The sequence below is a fragment of the Oncorhynchus nerka genome, linkage group LG20, assembly GCF_034236695.1.
Source record: "Oncorhynchus nerka isolate Pitt River linkage group LG20, Oner_Uvic_2.0, whole genome shotgun sequence".
Classification (NCBI taxonomy): Eukaryota; Metazoa; Chordata; class Actinopteri; order Salmoniformes; family Salmonidae; genus Oncorhynchus; species Oncorhynchus nerka.
Genome location: NC_088415.1, coordinates 61,795,450 through 61,813,452, shown reverse-complemented (window position 1 = coordinate 61,813,452; position 18,003 = coordinate 61,795,450). Strand labels below are relative to the sequence as shown.

General features: G+C 45.5%; 1 protein-coding gene across 1 annotated transcript; it reads left to right on the top strand.

The window, feature by feature from the left end:
* The first annotated feature begins 908 nt into the window (after nucleotides 1-908).
* LOC115102910 (angiopoietin-related protein 1-like) lies at nucleotides 909-17,550 on the top strand. Its single transcript, XM_029623345.2, has 5 exons — nucleotides 909-995; nucleotides 11,745-12,594; nucleotides 15,772-15,965; nucleotides 16,520-16,790; nucleotides 16,904-17,550. Exons 2-5 carry the CDS (start codon nucleotides 11,793-11,795, stop codon nucleotides 17,089-17,091), a joined length of 1,455 nt encoding a protein of 484 aa, XP_029479205.1. The 5' UTR covers nucleotides 909-995; nucleotides 11,745-11,792; the 3' UTR covers nucleotides 17,092-17,550.
* Nucleotides 17,551-18,003: the final 453 nt, after the last annotated feature.

The window sequence follows — 18,003 nt, the reverse complement described above, 5'->3', positions numbered from 1 at the left end:
ACTGGATAATCAAGATCATAAGTTCTTCTAAGAGGACTTCTAGAAATAGAAACAGAGGTATGTATGAGAGAAATGTTGAAAGTGATTGAGAGTGAGTTGTTGATAAGTGGGTTATATGGGAAAGTTTCAAAGCTTAACCACGAGATTGAAAGTTAAAAATTGATTGAGAGCGTGCGTGAGTGAGTGAAACAAACACCAAGCACTAAAGCTGCAACAACAGCAAGTGTGAGTATGTATGTGTGATCCAGAGCGGGTGTAAGTGTCATCACCACACACACCCATTCCAGGCAACCAGGCATAGTGGGTTTCGATCTTTTCTTTTTTCTTTCCTGCCTTCTTTACTTCCTTCTCTCCTTCCTCCTTTCCTTCCTTCCTTCCCTCCCTCCTTCCTTCACACCTCACGGCACAACACCTCTCCCCTTTTTTAGTTTGTGCGTCTATATTGATATGTAGGCTACGTGTTCCATTTTTAAATTGATGTAGTTCTGTCCTTGAGCTGTTCATGTCTATTGACATTCTGTATTAGGTCATGTTTCAGATTTTGTGTTGACCCCAGGAAGCGTAGCTGGTGCTTTCGCAACACCTAATGGGGATCCTAACAAAATACCAAAAATACTTTCCTTCCATTAGCAGTTGAAACCTTATATTAGAAGGAGTTTTGTTATTCTTTAGAAGCACTATGACATCAAAGGTAGTTGGCAGGACAACCTCCCACTCCACAGTGAAAAATTACCATCACCCCAGGCTAGCTCAATCTTTTTGGACCAGCCTCCATCCTACTGCGAGTGTGTGTATGCATGCATGTGTGTTTGAATGCCAGAGAGAGAGCGAGACAGAGAGACCAGTACTAGGCAGAAGGCATGAGAGTCAAGAGCATGCAGTTATACAGGAGCCACAACGGAGACTGAGACATCGGCTCCGACAAGCCTGTAACAAAGACCAGCAGGAGAAACAAACGACGTTGGGACGCATAGACTGTCTTCACACAGCTGCAGGTGTGTACACACTCCTCTTTCCTGTAGCCTATCTTGTCCTGTTTGTCTTTTCTTCAACTACGTTAAACAGCAAATTCCAGTTACGGTATTGTTTAGATGAGAGATAACAACACGTTTGTAGATCGTATCTGTCATCCTCAAGAGTATCATAGTTCTGAAAATGGGTTCTATTACCATTATGCAACTAATTTATTTAGAAGAAATGTCATTACAAAGGGCTTGTATTTTAATGGAAGCCTCCCAGAACTTAAACCATTAACCACAATTAGTTGTTCATCTATTTTAATACACTCCCGCTGTTTATTAACGCTTTATTCGCTGTTGTTAAAGGTTTATTAACTAACTGTTATCAATGGTTTATTAACTTACAAATGTGAGCCATTATTAGACAAACTTTGGGTAAGGAGAAAAGACTGAGTAAACATCCCCCCTGGGTCTGCCTGTGACTGAACAGACACACTGCAGTCACAGCAGAACATCCAGTGACCCACTGGCACTGGAGGACAGTCACCCCAAAGACTGTCCTCTGCCAGCCTACTGTAGGACAGTCACCGTAAGTTTGACCTGTCTGGATGCAAACCGCCCCATCAATATAAATTAGCTATCGGTCTGGCTCTACCTGAGGGGGAAAATGTACTTTGGAGACTTTCTTTTGCTTTTTATAAGTCAATGAAAAATGTAATGCTCTGAATGTGGCTGACTTGATGAAGAGAAGCAGGCCTAGGGTGTTAGCAACAGAGACATACTATACAGCAGTAATAACACACTATTAGATGAATAATCCTGCTATATTGATCCTTTTCTGGAAACACTGTCACTTATCTAAATTGGGGTTTGGGACTAACTTTTAAGAAGGGTTAATCGCTGAAGCCTAATTATTGATAGTGATGATGAAAAAGGGTTTTGATAAAAGAGAGAGAGAGAGAGAGAGAGAGAGAGAGAGAGAGAGAGAGAGAGAGGGGGCATGGTTCATGTTCACGTCCCAAGTCTCCGACTTATTATGGCTTTAAAGTTCTAATATATCCCTTTCTTAATCTCTCCTCCTCCAATTTTCCTCAAACCTATTCTCCATCTGTAAGTATGTTTTGGGGTGCTTTCGATTTGATGTGCCTGAAAGCCTGACACAAAGGAAATTCATGGATTTCCAGTGCTGGACTGGTAATGATAAATAACACTTAATCAATAGTACATACATAAATAAAGAACATCTGATGTTGCCCTCTGCTTGACGTCGGGCAGTAATACAATGTTTCTCTCTTTTGACAGTGAACAATTTTGCCACCACATTGGTTTTGGTTTAGGTAAATGCTACTGGACCCCTCCCATTAAGTATGGTTGGGATGGGACCCTTCAATGCACCTCAGAACATTTCCGAGAAGACCGCAGGCAGAAATGATTGCGTGCCCCCACTACTTTTTCCATCCAAGACATATTGAGTCCTTGCTTCCTCAGTATGTTTAAATCCAGAGGATTTGTTTTTATGGGTAGCCTATTGGTGTGAAGTAGGTCATATTTTGCACCTGTCAAAAGTGTTGGATGGATGAGGGTTCTATTTCAAATACTTGATGTTTCGATGTCTCACTATGGGATATGCTTGGGCGTGGCCACAAGCTCGAAGTAACCAATCAAACAGCATCTGTTGGAGACAAGTAGCCACACGCTCACCTGGAATGCATTTCAATTAACAGGTGTGCCTTCTTAAAAGTTCATTTGTGGGATTTTAATTCCTTCTTTATGTGTTTGAGCCAATCAGTTGTGTTGTGAAAAGGTAGTGGTGGTATACAGAAGATAGCCTTATTTGGTAAAATAACAATTCCATATTATGGCAAGAACAGATCAAATAATTAAAGAAACATGGCAGTCCATCATTACTTTAAGACATGAAGGTCAGTGAATTTGAAAAATGTCAAGAACTTTGAAAGTGTCTTGGGCAGGCCAGTCACTAGTAAGGTGAATTCACTGTCATGTTCATAGAACCATTCCTAGACAATCCAAGCCTAGACAATCATACTTTTCAGACGGATACATTTGAGGAAGTGGGATACATACTCATCCTTCCTGGAGAGGAACAAACAGGGGATTGACCTGACCACCACTCCACATGGACCTGACCTGTCTGCCTCTCTTTGCCAATCTGCTCCTCTGGTACAGCATGGCACACAGTCCCGGGAGGCTCTGAGGTCAATAGCCAGCATGGACCACGGGGGGACAGGCCGCTCCGCCAACGCCCTCTATGCCAGCGACACAAGTTAGCATTCCCCCTCCATCTAGCCAAAGAACCTCTTCTTCGCCTTTCTGCCAATTAACAACAACGTAAAATCGTTCCTCTCATCCAGGGCTTGGACCAGGCCAGTCAACAACTATCAGCTCTCACTCATTTCAGGCTGCCACCAATTTAGGGTCTGGGACAGTAGGGGACAAGCCCAACGAGGCCACAGTTAGCTCATCAGCAGTCATGGTTGTATCCTTCACGCAACCAGATTAGGGAGCCAACATCATGGAACTGCTAATAGCCTCAGCCTATGGAATTCCAAGACCCAAACTGCCATACTTTGAGAGTGGAAAGGAGAGTTATTTCATCCTCTTGGAAATGGCATTGGAGAGCCTACTGGGTATTCACAGTCATCTGTCAGAAAGTTACAAATAACAAGTACTGATGGATCACTTGAGGTTCCCCAGTGAATACAAGCTGACCAAATCCAAAATGCACTCCGCAAAATCATACACGGCTGCTCTCCAGGCTCCGAAAGCGAGATATGGTGAGCCATGCCAGCTAGTCCAGAGTGTAATTGACAACGTCCTGAACGTGCCTCCATGGCAGCATGATTGCAGGTGAAGATGAGGGCGAAGAGCATTGCTCACCAGGCCTCAATCTCAGCCACAGCCTCTGGTTAAGGAAGGAGTTTGAACGCAAGGAGGGTCATAAAAGGCTGAATTCCACTACCATGTACTTAAATAGTGAAGCCGGGGAGGAGCCCGGAAGGGAGGAACCCGGGAAGAAGATCGCTCTCAAATTCCAGCACAATTGCCCCTATTGCAATAGTAAGGGGAACTTCCTGGGCTCATGACCCAAGGTACAAAATCTCACTCGACCCAAATTGAAGGCCTGGATAACTTCAGGTGAGCGATGCTACAAGTGTGCCCGTAGCCATAAATCGGAGAGCTGCAAATTGCTGAAACCCTGCAACAGCTGTAAGAAGATCCATCTCACAGTATTGCATGAAGTAATTCCCCAAACACCGAAGGAGCAGAGTATGCTCATGGTAGGAGCCACAAAGGAGCTCTACTGTACCTCGACCAGCCAAGGGTCATGTTGAAGGTGGTAAAGGTCACTCTGCAAAGCGAAGGGAGGAGCATGGATACAATCAATGTTCTAGATGATGGGTCTGAACGAACAATCATTCTCCCAGCTGCTGCCTGGCAGCTGAACCTGAAGGGGACCCACGAGACCCTTAACCTCAGAACGGTGCGACATAATATTATCCAAGTGAAGGGCTCTGCTGTGACATTTTGCATTTCCCCTTCAGGACATAGGGACGTGGCCTACAATATCACAAATGCCTTCACGGCAGATGGCCTTCCTGCCAGATGAGTGTTCTACAGAAGCAATATCCTCATCTCAGAGGACTGCCTCTTTGCAACATGGCCAGAGTTGCGCCACTCATCTTGATCGGGTCAGACTACCCACACTTGTCCATCTACTTCTGTCCACCCAAGCTGTAGAGTCACAGCAAGTCCTATTAACCAGAAGCAGTCTAGCTCCATCTCCCTGTGCAGCTACTGACCTCCTTCGGAATGTGTAGATGCTCTGAAAGATAGACACCTTCCCCAACCGGAATCTAAAGGAGGTCACCCGCTCAAAATATGACTCCTCCTATGCATTAGACCTCCTGCAGAAGCACACCACCACTGAAATGGATGATGTTCAGAGGTAAGCAGCCCCACTACTATGGGTGCCCAACCATACCATCGTCCTCTGTTAAACACAACACAGGCTGTACTCCCACTACTCCGTGGGACAGAGCGGTGACTGGTGAAGAACCCTGAGCTTGCAGTTTATAACTGGGAAATGCATGACCTTGTGAAGGCAGGATATGTCACAAAAGTGACAGCTCATGAAGAGGGAAACCCACTCAGCAAATCCTGGTATCTCCCTCACCATGTTATCCAGTAACACAGTGGGAAGTATTGACTTGTCTTCAACTGTTCTCTCCAAGGCGCTGGTCAAAGGATCAACCTTAGGTCCTTCCGTACAAGGTGTCCTTGCACTCCTCAGCCATCAAGTACTCCCATTTGGCACCACATGCAGTCCTTGCTGGGCCATATATGCTCTGCAGAGACACGCCTGGGAGCACCCAGACAGTGACCCAGAAGTCTGGGATTCAGTGGAGAATGCCTTCTATGTGGATAACTGCTTACAGAGCCTCCCATCCACTGCTGAAACGAAAGCACTCCTCGACAAAGTCCAGAATCTCCTATCCAAAGGGGCTTTTGAGGTCTGACAGCGGGCTAGCAACACAGCAGAGGTATCCTGCACCTCCTGCCACAAGTCAGGTCAAATAGTAGTGAACTTGATGATTTTTATGATTTTCGCAGTCTGGCGCTAACCCACAAGAGCCCACTCTAGGACTAAGATGGAGCTGCATACTAGATACCCTTGGGTACAAGCACCACCAAAGTCTTAGTCCAGGACCTGTGGCAGACCAAGAGGGATTGGGATGACCCAATCCACCCAGCAGAGCTCGTGGAATGATGGATCTGTTGGGAAACAGATTTGTCAGAGTTCTCCAGATGCCAAGGTGTTATGTTTGCACCCTGTGCTGACCAACTTGGATCAAGCCGGGAACTTCATGTGTTCTGTAACGTTTCAGAGTGGGCTTTTGGAGCAGTTTCCTATCTTGGAGTGTTGGATGATGCTGGCCAAACCCATGTCTCCTTTGTCATAGCCAGGTTCAGGGTTGCACCCAAGTAGCAGTTGTCAATTCTTAGGTTGGAACTCAGCGCTGCCCTTTCCGGAGCCCAATTGGCCTCCAATCTCCTTCAAATTCAACCCCCGAGGAGCTCATTTTGGAGGAACACGGGAGCGAGAGATCAAATTGGTTAAGACGTCCTGGGTGACCAAATTGCCACTGAAACCGTCTTGCGGACCGTCCTGTTAGAGGTTGAAGGAATACTGAACTACAAACAGTCGTGTTAGATCAGTGGAGATCCAGGTAAAGAACCAGACATATATCCAGCCTGCGGCACATCAGTTATCGTTTATAGTTATTACCACGGAGCGCAGCTTGGAGCGCATGCTTCAAACCTATTGTGTTATATCAATGGACAATGATCAAGGCCCTACAGATCATCACGGGACAATTATGCCACTGAAATATGGTTAAAATGTAACAAAATGTAGATATGAAGACAAACCTGGAAGTATGAAACGTAATTATTATTTGCTAAATTGATCAATCTTGAGATCAAACTGATTGAGATTACAGATTGAATCATTTATAACTGATTGATTTATTTGCATTGTCATTATCATGATTATATTTAGTGAGTTTTCAGGCCCCTCCGGTGACAAATTTAGCTACTTTTAGTCTGTCTTTGGGGAATTTTGACACAGAGGCATTCTGTGGTTTTGATGAAATGTACCAACTTTTCCAACTAAATTCTGATGCAAACGAGAGTGGAAGAAGCTGTCTGTGCAACGACACACACACACAGACAGAGAAGCACAAGGGGAGGGGGGGTGTGAAGGGGGAGGGGTGAAGAAACTACTTCCGGACTGCAGCAGTGCTGGAGAAAGGCAACTGCAAACGTCATCTTGCGACTACTAGCGACAAGTAAAGGAGCCAATAGCAGATCTCACTGAAAAACAGTTGCGGACGCTAAGCCTGCCTTATCAGTCAGTTGAATGAGAGAGAGTCAACTGAACACTGAAGAGAGAAGCACTAGATAAACAAATAATTTTAAATCTTATCTGGAAGGTGAGCGAGTTATAAAGCATAGGATATAAAACAAAGTTAAGCGAGAATAATTATATAATTGTTATTTTTTTATGACGTTTTGATAGTTGAATGGATTTATGAAAGTATGTTAGCAAAAAAGCTAGAATTGTCTAATTTTAGCTCCAGTCAAGCTAGCCTGTAGTGGCAACAGAGGAAAAGAGGACACCAACAAATGTTTACACGGTCACACCCTGATCTGTTTCACCTGTCTTTTATAAACTCAGAGAGTGTAACAGGGGGAACATTGTAACTTGCTGTTGTTAGGGATATGAAATTATGAAAATGTATCTTTGAGATAAGATTATTATTAATACCTTTTACAAGTAGTTTTTAGTATGTTGGCTATGTATAAGATGAAACTAGTCGTTGAGGAGAGATAGCTGTATTGAAGAGAGAAGCACCTGGAAACCTTTTTTTTAAAATCCTTATCTTCACGGTGTGTCAGTCTCTCTTCATTTTTTTTACCACACCATATCCAGGTCCCAATGTTTAAGAGGGTACACTATGCTAGAATGTGTGTTGTTGTTTTTCGCTATGCGCTAAAGGGGTTTAAAAACGTCTTGGGGATTAAATCCCTTTAGCGGGATCGATTTGACAACATCCGGTGAAATGGCAGAGCGCCAAATTCAAATGAAATTACTGTACATATTAAACTTTCATGAAATCACACATGCCATACACAACATTAAAGCTATACTTGTTGTTAATCCAGCCAACGTGTTAGATTTCAAAAAGGCTTTACGGCAAAAGCAAACCATGCTATTATCTGAGGACAGCACCCCGTCAAACAAAGACAGACCATCATAATTCAACCCGCCAGGCGCGACACGAAACTCAGAAATAAAGATATAATTCATTCCTTACCTTTGACGAGCTTCTTCTGTTGGCACTCCAATATGTCCAATAAACATCACAAATGGTCCTTTTGTTCGATTAATTCCGTCGTTATATATCCAAGATGTCAATTTATTTGGCTCGTTTGATCCAGAAAAACACCGGTTCCAACTCGCGCAACATGACTACAAAATATCTCATAAATTACCTGTAATCTTTGTCCAAACATTTCAAACAACTTTCCTAATACCACTTTAGGTATATTTTAACGTAAATAATCAATAAAATTTCAGACGGGATAAACTGTGTTCAATCCCGGAGGAAAACAAAGTGGAGCGAGCTTTTCAGGTCACGCGCCTCTAACAAACAGTACACTACACTCGACCCTTGTTCTGGACAGCCCTACTTCTTCATTTCTCAAAGGAAAAACATCAACACATTTCTAAAGACTGTTGACATCTAGTGGAAGCGATAGGAACTGCAAGCAACTGCCTTAGAATTCTAGATTCCCATCCAAAACCATTGAAAAGAGAGTGACCTCCAATTTATTTTCTCCTGGATGGTTTGTCCTCGGGGTTTCGCCTGCCAAATAAGTTATGTTATACTCACCGACATCATTCAAACGATTTTTAGAAACTTCAGAGTGTTTTCTATCCAAATCTACTAATTATATGCATATCCTAGCTTCTGGGCCTGAGTGGCAGGCAGTTTACTTTGGGCACACTTTTCATCCGGACGGGAAAATACCGCCCCATAGCCTTAAGAAGTTTTAAGAGTGTCCACTAGGCCTACACTTTTTAATTCCAGAGCGAGTAGTGGATGTTGCATTATGTGAGTACCATAAATGATTGCATTTGTAAGGGTTTTCCTGTGGTGAAGGAGAAGCGGACCAAAATGCAGCGTGGTGGTTATTCATGTTCTTTAATAAAGGAAGTAGACATGAAATAACAAAACAATAAATGTACGAAAACCAAAAACAGTCCTATCTGGTGCAAACACAGAGACAGGAACAATCACCCACAAACACACAGTGAAACCCAGGCTACCTAAGTATGATTCTCAATCAGAGACAACTAATGACACCTGCCTCTGATTGAGAACCATACTAGGCCCGAAACATAGAAATACCCAAAACCTAGAAAAACAAACATAGACTGCCCACCCAACTCACGCCCTGACCATACTAAATAAATACAAAACAAAGGAAATAAAGGTCAGAACGTGACAGTACCCCCCCAAAGGTGTGGACTCCGGCCGCAAAACCTTGACCTATAGGGGAGGGTCTGGGTGGGCGTCTGTCCGCGGTGGCGGCTCTGGCGCGGGACGCGGACCCCACTTCACCATTGTATTAGTCCACCTCATTGTCCGCCTCCGTGGCTCTCTAACCATGGCAACCCCTCTCAATGACCCCACTGGACAGAGGGGCGGCAGCTCGGGACAGAGGGGCGGCAGCTCGGGACAGAGGGGCGGCTGCTCGGGACAGAGGGGCGGCTGCTCGGGACAGAGGGGCGGCAGCACCATGGCTTCCCCCCTGTCTGCACTCACATCCCCCAAGGTTCCATTCACATGGTCCCCAGCTGCTGACCGGGTGCTCTGGGACCTCAAGCACCACTTCACCACTGCTCCCATGTTGGTTCATCCTGACACATCCCGTCAGTTCGTGGTGGAGGCCAATGCTTCGGATGTTGGAGTGGGGGCTGTCCTGTCCCAGCGTTCTGCCCTGGACCTCAAGTTACATCCATGCACCTTCTTCTCCCATCGCCTCAATGCCACGGAGAGGAACTACGATGTGGGGAATCATGAGCTTCTCACGGTGAAAATGGTGTTGGAGGAGTGGAGACACTGGTTGGAGGGGGCGGTACATCTGTTCATTGTGTGGATGGATCACAATAACCTGAAATATCTCTGCACCGCCAAGCATCTCGATTCCAGTTAGGTTAGGTGGGCCCTGCTTTTCACCCGGTTTAACTTCTCCCTCTCCTACCGACCAGGATTCAAGAACATCAAGCCGGATGCACTGTCACGCTGCTATAGGCCCGCGGCTACACTTTCAGATCCTGAGACCATCCTTCCCACCTCGTGTCTGGTGATGGAACTCAGCTGGGGAATAGGGAAGCAGGTCCGTGAGGCGAATCGTTCCCAGCCAAACCCCGGGGGGCCAGATAACAGGATGTTTGCGTGTGCCTGACACTGTCCACTCCTTGGTCTTGGAGTGGGCCCACTCCTCCAGGCTTGCCTGCCACCTGGGCTCCCATCGGACCCTGACTTTTGTGGGACAATGCTTTTGGGGGCCTGCCTAACATGGTCCCGGAAGTCTCCGCGTTCATCGCCGCCTGCACGATCTGTGCACAGAACAAGACTCCTTGGCAAACTCTGGTCTTCTTCAACCACTGCCTGTCCCTCACCATCCCTGGTCTAACATATACTTGGACTTTGTCACGCGTCTTCCCCCAACTGATGGCAACACCGCCATCCTGACAGTAGTGGACCAGTTTTCCAAAGCCACCCACTTCATTCCTCTCCTCAACCTACCCTCTGCCAAAGAGACATCCCAGGTCATGGTGCAGCACATCTTCCAGATCCATGGACTCCCGGTGGACATGGTCTCCGACCGGGGCCCTCAGTTCTAGTCCCGGGTTCTGGAAGGCGTTCTGCATGCTATTTGGTCAGCCTGTCCTCCGGGTTCCACTAGCAGTCCAATGCCCAGTCGGAGCGAGACCTGTAGACAACTCTGCCATCAACTTGTGTGGGTTGAATAAGCCTGCAACACCCTCCCCTGTTCTGCCACTGGGCTCTCACCTTTCAAGTGTTCTCTGGGGTGTTAGCCCCTGCTCTTTCCGGAGCAAGAGGAAGAGGTCACCATACCCTCGGCCCAGATGTTTGTCCCGTGCTGTTGCCATACCTGGAAGAGAGCCCGGTCGGCTCTTCTCAAGACCACCACCAGGTATCGACGACAAGCGGACCGCAAATTCCTCCAAGATTATTAGCCCCTCTGCTGTTTGTCTTCTGTTGCCCCGTACCCTCCGTATTCATCCAACTTTTCATGTGTCTAGGATTAAACCTATGTCTCACAGCCCTTTGTCTCCTGCCTGCCCTGACCCCGAGCCGGCCTGCTGTTCTGCACCTTATTGACTCTGTCCTGGATTACGGACCTCTGCCTGCCTTTGACCTGTCTTTTGCATGCAACCGGTTTGGGTCAATAAACATCTGTGATTCTAGCTGTCTGCATCTGGGTCTTATCCTGAGTTCTGATCTTTTTAAATAGATTCGCAGAAAACATTACTTATAAGCCAGTCTCACACATCCAGCTCTTTCATTCGATACCAAATTCAGCCAGTGCCATATTTAGGCCAGCCAGGAGAAATAGGATGCGAGTAAAATGGGTCAGTCAGAAACAATCATTGGCCTCCAGCTGGCGCCCAAGAGATGCACAGGCATAATCTTATTATAGGTACACTTATGCACACACTTCTTTGAGATAACTTTTTTTATTTAGAATTGGGGCTTCATGTTTGCCTTCATCTAATTCCAAACAAAAACTTCCTACCTGATTTTCAGACTTGTATTATGAAAGAGTAGGGATTTTTTTAACAGTATCCCTCCACTTAATTATAATAATACATAGGTCCTATATAGCCCTTTTCTATAACCCAAAGACACAATCTGGAAGCTTTTGGAGAAGCTTGAGAAAGCAGGGGAGATGTAGGAATATGAGAACCAGGACTAACCAAACACACCCAGAGATATGATATAGCCTGGTCAGGGGCAGTAGCGTGAAGGAATATCCAAGAGTGAATGAACTTAAGTCAGAATTGGAGTTGTGATAACATATTTCTGCATGTCTGTTCTGCAGTGCACACACCACTGCTAAGAATTCAACCACGTATTGACTCGCTCTCCCCTGCCTATGTTTTAGGTGCACCTCCTGTAGAGGAGCAGAAGAAGAGAAAAGGAACCACTAGCTATGGGGCCCAGAGCTTGGTGCCTGTTTGTCCTGCTTGGGCTGTCCGTCTGGGGCAGCAGTGAGGGCCTCAGATCCCCCATCCTGACCCGGAGACGGAGGTACCTGGAGGACAAAGGAGAACCACCCAAAAAGTGCTCGTATACCTTCCTGGTCCCTGAGCAGAAGATCACAGGGCCAATCTGCACCAGCCGGGGCCTACACACGGACAAGGACCGCGTGACCCGCCTGGACGTAGCGGCGGTGAGGGACCTGCTTTCCAAACAGAGACGGGAGATGGATACCCTGAAGCTGGTGGTGAACATTGATGGGAACATGGTGAACGAGATGAAGTTGCTGAGGAAGGAGAGCAGGAACATGAACTCCAGGGTGACCCAGCTCTACATGCAGCTTCTGCACGAGATCATCAGGAAGAGAGACAACTCTCTGGAGCTGGCTCAGCTGGAGGGACGCATTCTGAACGCCACAGCAGAGTCCCTACGCCTGGCCGCCCGCTACCGTGACCTAGAGGTCCGATACGCTGCGCTCTCCGCCGTGGTCAACAGCCAGTCAGTTCTGGTTGGTGCCCTGGAAGAGCGCTGTCTGCAGGTGTACGGCCGGCGGCAGGAGCAGTCTCCTCAGGGCCCACCACTGGTGCAGGTGGTGCCAGAGAACATACCGGTTAGCATCCCGAGATTTACCAACGAGATCCAGAGGGACCACGGCCGGGCATTTCCCAGAGACAGGGGCTCCCAAGCAGGGCCAGCACCCACAGGAAGCACCCTGGAGCTCCAGAAGGCTCCGCAGGGCAACTTCAGTGCAGAGGGTGAGGCAACTGATTATTAGATACACTATATAGTGCATTGGGTCAGTATTCAGACCCCTTGACTTCGTCCACATTTTGTTACGTTACAGCCTTATTCTAAAATGGATTGAATTGTTTTTTCCCCCTCATCAATCTACACACAAAACCACATAATGACAAAGTGAAAACAAGTTTTTAGACATTTTTGCAACTGTATACAAAATAAAAAACAGAAATACCTTATTTACATAGGTATTCAGACACTTTGCTATGAGATTTGAAATTGAGCTCAGGTGCATCCTGTTTCCATTGATCATCCTTGAGATGTTTCTACAAGTTGATTGGAGTCTACCTGTGGTCAATTCAATTGATTGGACATGATTTGGAAAGCCACAAATGGAAACCACTCCTCAGTAAAAGGCACATGACAGCCAACTTGGAGTTTACCAAAAGGCACCTAAAGTATTCTCAGACCATGAAAAACAAGATTCCCTGGCACCACCCCTACGGTGAAGCATGGGGGTGGCAGCATAGTGCTGTGGCAATGTTTTTCAGCGGCAGAGACTGGGAGACTAGTCAGGATCAAGGGAAAGATGAACAGAGCAAAGTACATAGAGATCCTTAATGAAAACCTGCACAGGACCTCAGAATGGGGCGATGGTTCACCTTCCAAAAGGGCAACGCCCCTAAGCACACAGCCAAGGCAACGCAGGAGTCACTTCAGGACAAGTCTCTGTGCCAAGCTAGTAGCATCATACCCAAGAAGACTCAAGGCTGTAATACCTGCCAAAGGTGCTTCAACAAACTACTGAGTAAAGGGTCTGAATACTTATGTAAATGTAATATTTCAGTTTTTTATTTGTAATAAACTTGCAAAAATGTCTAAAAAACAGTTTTTGCTTCGTCATTATGTGTGTAGATTGATGAGGGGAAAAACTATTTAATCAATTTTAGAATAAGGCTGTAACGTAACAAAATGTGGAAAAAGTCAAGGGGTCTGAATACTTTCCGAATGCACAGTATATACAAAAGTATGTGGACACCCATTCAAATTTGTGATTTGCCTATTTCAGCCACACACATTGCTGACAGATATATAAAATCGAGCACACAGCCATGTAATCTCCATAGACAAAACTTTGTCATGTGGAATGGCTTAACTGAAGAGCTCAGTGACTTTCAACGTGGCAATGTCATAGGATCCCACCTTTCCAACAAGTCAGTTCGTAAAATTTCTACCCTGCTACAGCTGCCCCGGTCAACTGTAAATGATGTAATTGTGAAGTGGAATAGTCTAGGCACAACAATGGCTCAGCCGTGAAGTGGTAGCCATACAAGCTGAGTGCTGAAGCGGTCTTCGGTTACAACACTCTTTGCCGAGTTGTAAACTGCCTCCGGAAGCAACGTCAGCACAAGAACTGTTTGTCGGGAGCTTCATGAAATGGGTTTCCATGGCCAAACAGCTGCACACAAGCCTAAGATCACCATGCGGCATGCCAAGTGTCAGCTGGAGCGGTGTAAAGCTCGCTGCCATTGGTCTCTGGAGAAGTAGAAACACGTTCTCCGGAATGATAAATCACGCTTCAACATTTGGCAGTCTGACAAACCGAATTGGGTTTGACAGATGCCAGGAGAACATTAACTGCCCCAATGCATAGTGCCAACTGTAAAGTGTGGTGGAGGAGGAATAATGGTCTGGGGCTGTGTTTCATGGTTTGGGCTAGGCACCTTAATTCCATTGAAAGGACATCTTAACGCTACAGCATACAATGACATTCTAGACGCTTCTGGGCTTCCAACTTTGTGAAAACAGTTTGGGGAAGGCCCTTCCCTGTTTCAGCATGACAATGCCTCCGTGCACAAAGCGAGGACATACAGAAATGGTTTGTTGAGATCAGTGTGGAAGAACTTGATTGACCTGCACAGGGCCCTGACCTCAACCCCATCGAACACCTTTGGGATGAATTGGAATGCCGACTGCCAGCCAGGCCTAAATGCCCAACATCAGTACCCAACCTCACTAATGCTCTTGTGGCTGAATGGAAGCAAGTCCCCTCAGCAACACCTAGTGGAAAGCCTTCCCAGAAGAGTGGAGGCTGTTATAGCAGCAAAAGGGGGACCAACTCCATATTAATGCCCATTATTTAGACGAAAAGGTGTCCACATACTATTGGTCATGTAGTTTAGGTTGGTGGGTGAGGTGGTTGGTGAGGGGGTGGATGGGTGGTTAGTTGTTGTTTGTTTGGTAGCAAGGATAAAGCATAGACTTATTTCAAAATTAACCTCAAACCAATGTGTGTTCATTTTCTTCTTAGTCAGATTTTTTTATTATGTAACATTTGCATATTCGGCTAGAACTAGGTTTGGTGCTGCTCACCAGAAAGAACACAGACCTCGATGGAAAGAAAATAGGTCGTAGCATTCTAAGTTCAGAAGAGGGAAAAGAGAAAAAAGAAACACAGAAAATAAACATTTTACTCATCTACCGAAATTCCTGACACATTTAGATTGTCCCGACCCAAGAATAATAAAACGTGTGGGATTTGAAGGCAGCTGTGTATAAAAGGGAACCCTCTGCAGGATGGCTCCTTCTCATGCTAAGCATGGACAGAACCTAGGCTGGAATGACATGGTTTCCGCTGACCACAAAGTATCTGCACATCTGGCTTCCTTCACCACCGCTTGCTGAGACCAATAGCGATCCTCACCTATAAACTAGGCAAAGATTCATCTCACATTAAACAAACACAATAGTTTAACTGTTCACATCTGCTCTATCACAAATGTATAACAAATGAATGGTAGATACAGATAAATCCTAATATTCAATGTGTTCTAAACAAATCACTGCTTTAACTGCCTACATCTGGTGTGTGATATTTTGTTATTTTGTGTGTTATTTCTTACATTATTAGCCCAGAAAACGCTGTGTACACAAAAAAACGAAAAGACAATAATAAAATAAGAATACAAGCATTTTGCTACACCCGCAATAACATCTGCTAAACATGTGTATGTGACCAATACAATTTTGGATTTGATTAACAGTTTGTAACTGATAAATCCCTCCGTCTCTACCTTTGTCCCTTCATCTCTCTCCCCATCCCCCCATCTCTCCCTTCATCCCTCCATCTCTCCCTTCATGCCTCCATCTCTCCCTCCATTCCCCCCACCATCCCAACCGCCATGCTCCCCCAGGTCCTTTCAGGGACTGTCTCCAGGCCCAGGAGGCTGGCCATGGCACCAGCGGTATGTACCTGCTGAAACCTGGCGAAGCGGAGAGGCCCATGCAGGTGTGGTGTGAGCAGGGCCTGGACAACGGAGGCTGGACCGTCATCCAGAACAGGAGGGATGGCTCTGTCAACTTCTTCAGGAACTGGGACGCCTACAAGGTGATGATGAAAAAGAGAAAAGACACTGAAAACGAATAAGCCAGAGACAACAACAGTGCCGTTATGTGACCTATCCAAAATGAACTCGTCTGGTCTGGTGTCTCAGGATCCTTTCCAAGGCCTGGACCCCTTGTGTTTTCACTTATAATATAATGTATTTTGTGTGTGTCAGTGTATTATTGCTGAAGTGATTTAGTTTGAGATGGCCATTGTGAAAGGTAAGAAGACCCAACAGGAAGGTATATTCCACCGCTCAATCTCCAATGTTTACTTTCCAAACTACCACAGCTCTGCTAGGTATATCTTCTTTAATTACAGTGCACTAATTCAATCTGAAGTGAACTCTCTGATTGTTGTTTGTCTTATATATTATCATGGCCAAAGAGATTAAAGCTGTTCACCTGAACAGACCAAAGTTATTTTAGATGCATTTGTCTTCCAAAGGTACTTTCTGACAAAAATTGATTTATAGTATTCCTTTTTTTAGCGTTCCTCTTTTTCAACCACTCAGATTATACAAAACCAACAACTAACTTTTCATTTATCTTTCTTAGAATGGATTCGGCAACATAGATGGGGAGTACTGGCTGGGGCTGCTGGGGATCTACAATTTAGGGAAGCAGGGAGACTACAGACTTCTAGTGGAGCTGGAGGACTGGGTGGGGAAGAAGGTATATGCTGATTACAGCAGCTTCCACCTGGAGCATGAGAACGAGGGCTACCGCCTGAGGTTGGGCACCTACCAGGGAAACGCTGGCGACTCACTCAGCAGCCACAACGGCAAGCAGTTCACCACACTGGACAGAGACAAGGATGCCTTCTCAGGTGGGTCAATCAATCAATTCATATACTGTTGGCTAAATGCATAAGATATACAGTAGGCCCTACAGAAAGCATATGAGACAAACAAATGGGCTATTTACATTATCTCTATGCAGGTAACTGTGCACACTTCCTTAAGGGAGGCTGGTGGTACAACTCCTGTGGCCAGGCCAATCTGAATGGTGTTTGGTACACTGGCGGCGTCTACCGCAGCAAGTTCCAGGACGGAATTTTCTGGGCAGACTACGGCGGAGGATTCTACTCTATGAAGGGAGTCCGCATGATGATTAGACCTATAGACTGAGACTACAGAGGGAGAGACATGACCATCCTATCCCTCAACCAACACATGTACACTATTGCCTATCTCAGACCTACTCACTCACAGAGATTGAGTACAAACATTGTCTGACCTCATTGTGGGATGGTAAAGTATTAAAGTATACTACTAATGTCTGGGCCTTACTGTCAGCACTAGACTTAGAGCCAAGGAGTGCCAGACCTTTCAGTTACCATGGAGAGCAGAACAACTGACCATATGGTATGGAATTGAAATATGTGTATGTTGCTAGAGGTAAAAGCTTGCCTATTTTAGAGGCGTGTAAATATCTTTACATGTCATAATAACATCTTATGTAAGCATTCAATCTACTTTGTTTCAACTTCTTCATCTTGAGATGCTTTACCATTTGAATCCCTTGAGATGTTTTTTTCATGTATTTGAAATAAACCAGGGAGAAGCTGTAAATGATCCTATAGAAAACATTGGATTGTCGATTCACTGTCCATATTTGTGGATCATGCACCATTTATTGTGCTCTCACAGCTGACTTATGTACTGTAGCCTGTGTGAATGTTTTTCTCATTTTGCAGTTGATTAAATCTCAATACGAGCCAGAGGCAAAACAAGAAGAGAAAAAAAGGAAAGGAATTACGGTTTGTTTTGTGTGGTTTTCAGAGACTTAAAAAATGCACACGAAGCAGAGAGTTAGTATGAAGTATCGGAACAGACAACGAGAAACACATGGCTGAAAGCCACAGGATAGAGTGAAGGGAAGAAGGGAGAGAGGGGGAGAGGGAAAGAGACAGGGGAAGAGAGGAGGGGGGGGGGACTGGGATGGATTCTGTCCACATTTTAAAGTGATCCTTTTTTTCTTCCTTTTAAATACAGAGAAATTGACATTCTTTCCTTACAAAAGTGCTTGGGCTGTATGTT

Excerpts from the sequence above, each read along its gene's own strand:
- LOC115102910 (XM_029623345.2), top strand. The coding sequence starts at position 11,793 with ATGGGGCCCAGAGCTTGGTGCCTGTTTGTCCTGCTTGGGCTGTCCGTC. Across the intron at positions 15,966-16,519 it reads GGAACTGGGACGCCTACAAG|AATGGATTCGGCAACATAGA; the intron begins GTGATGATGAAA and ends TATCTTTCTTAG. Across the intron at positions 16,791-16,903 it reads AGACAAGGATGCCTTCTCAG|GTAACTGTGCACACTTCCTT; the intron begins GTGGGTCAATCA and ends ATCTCTATGCAG.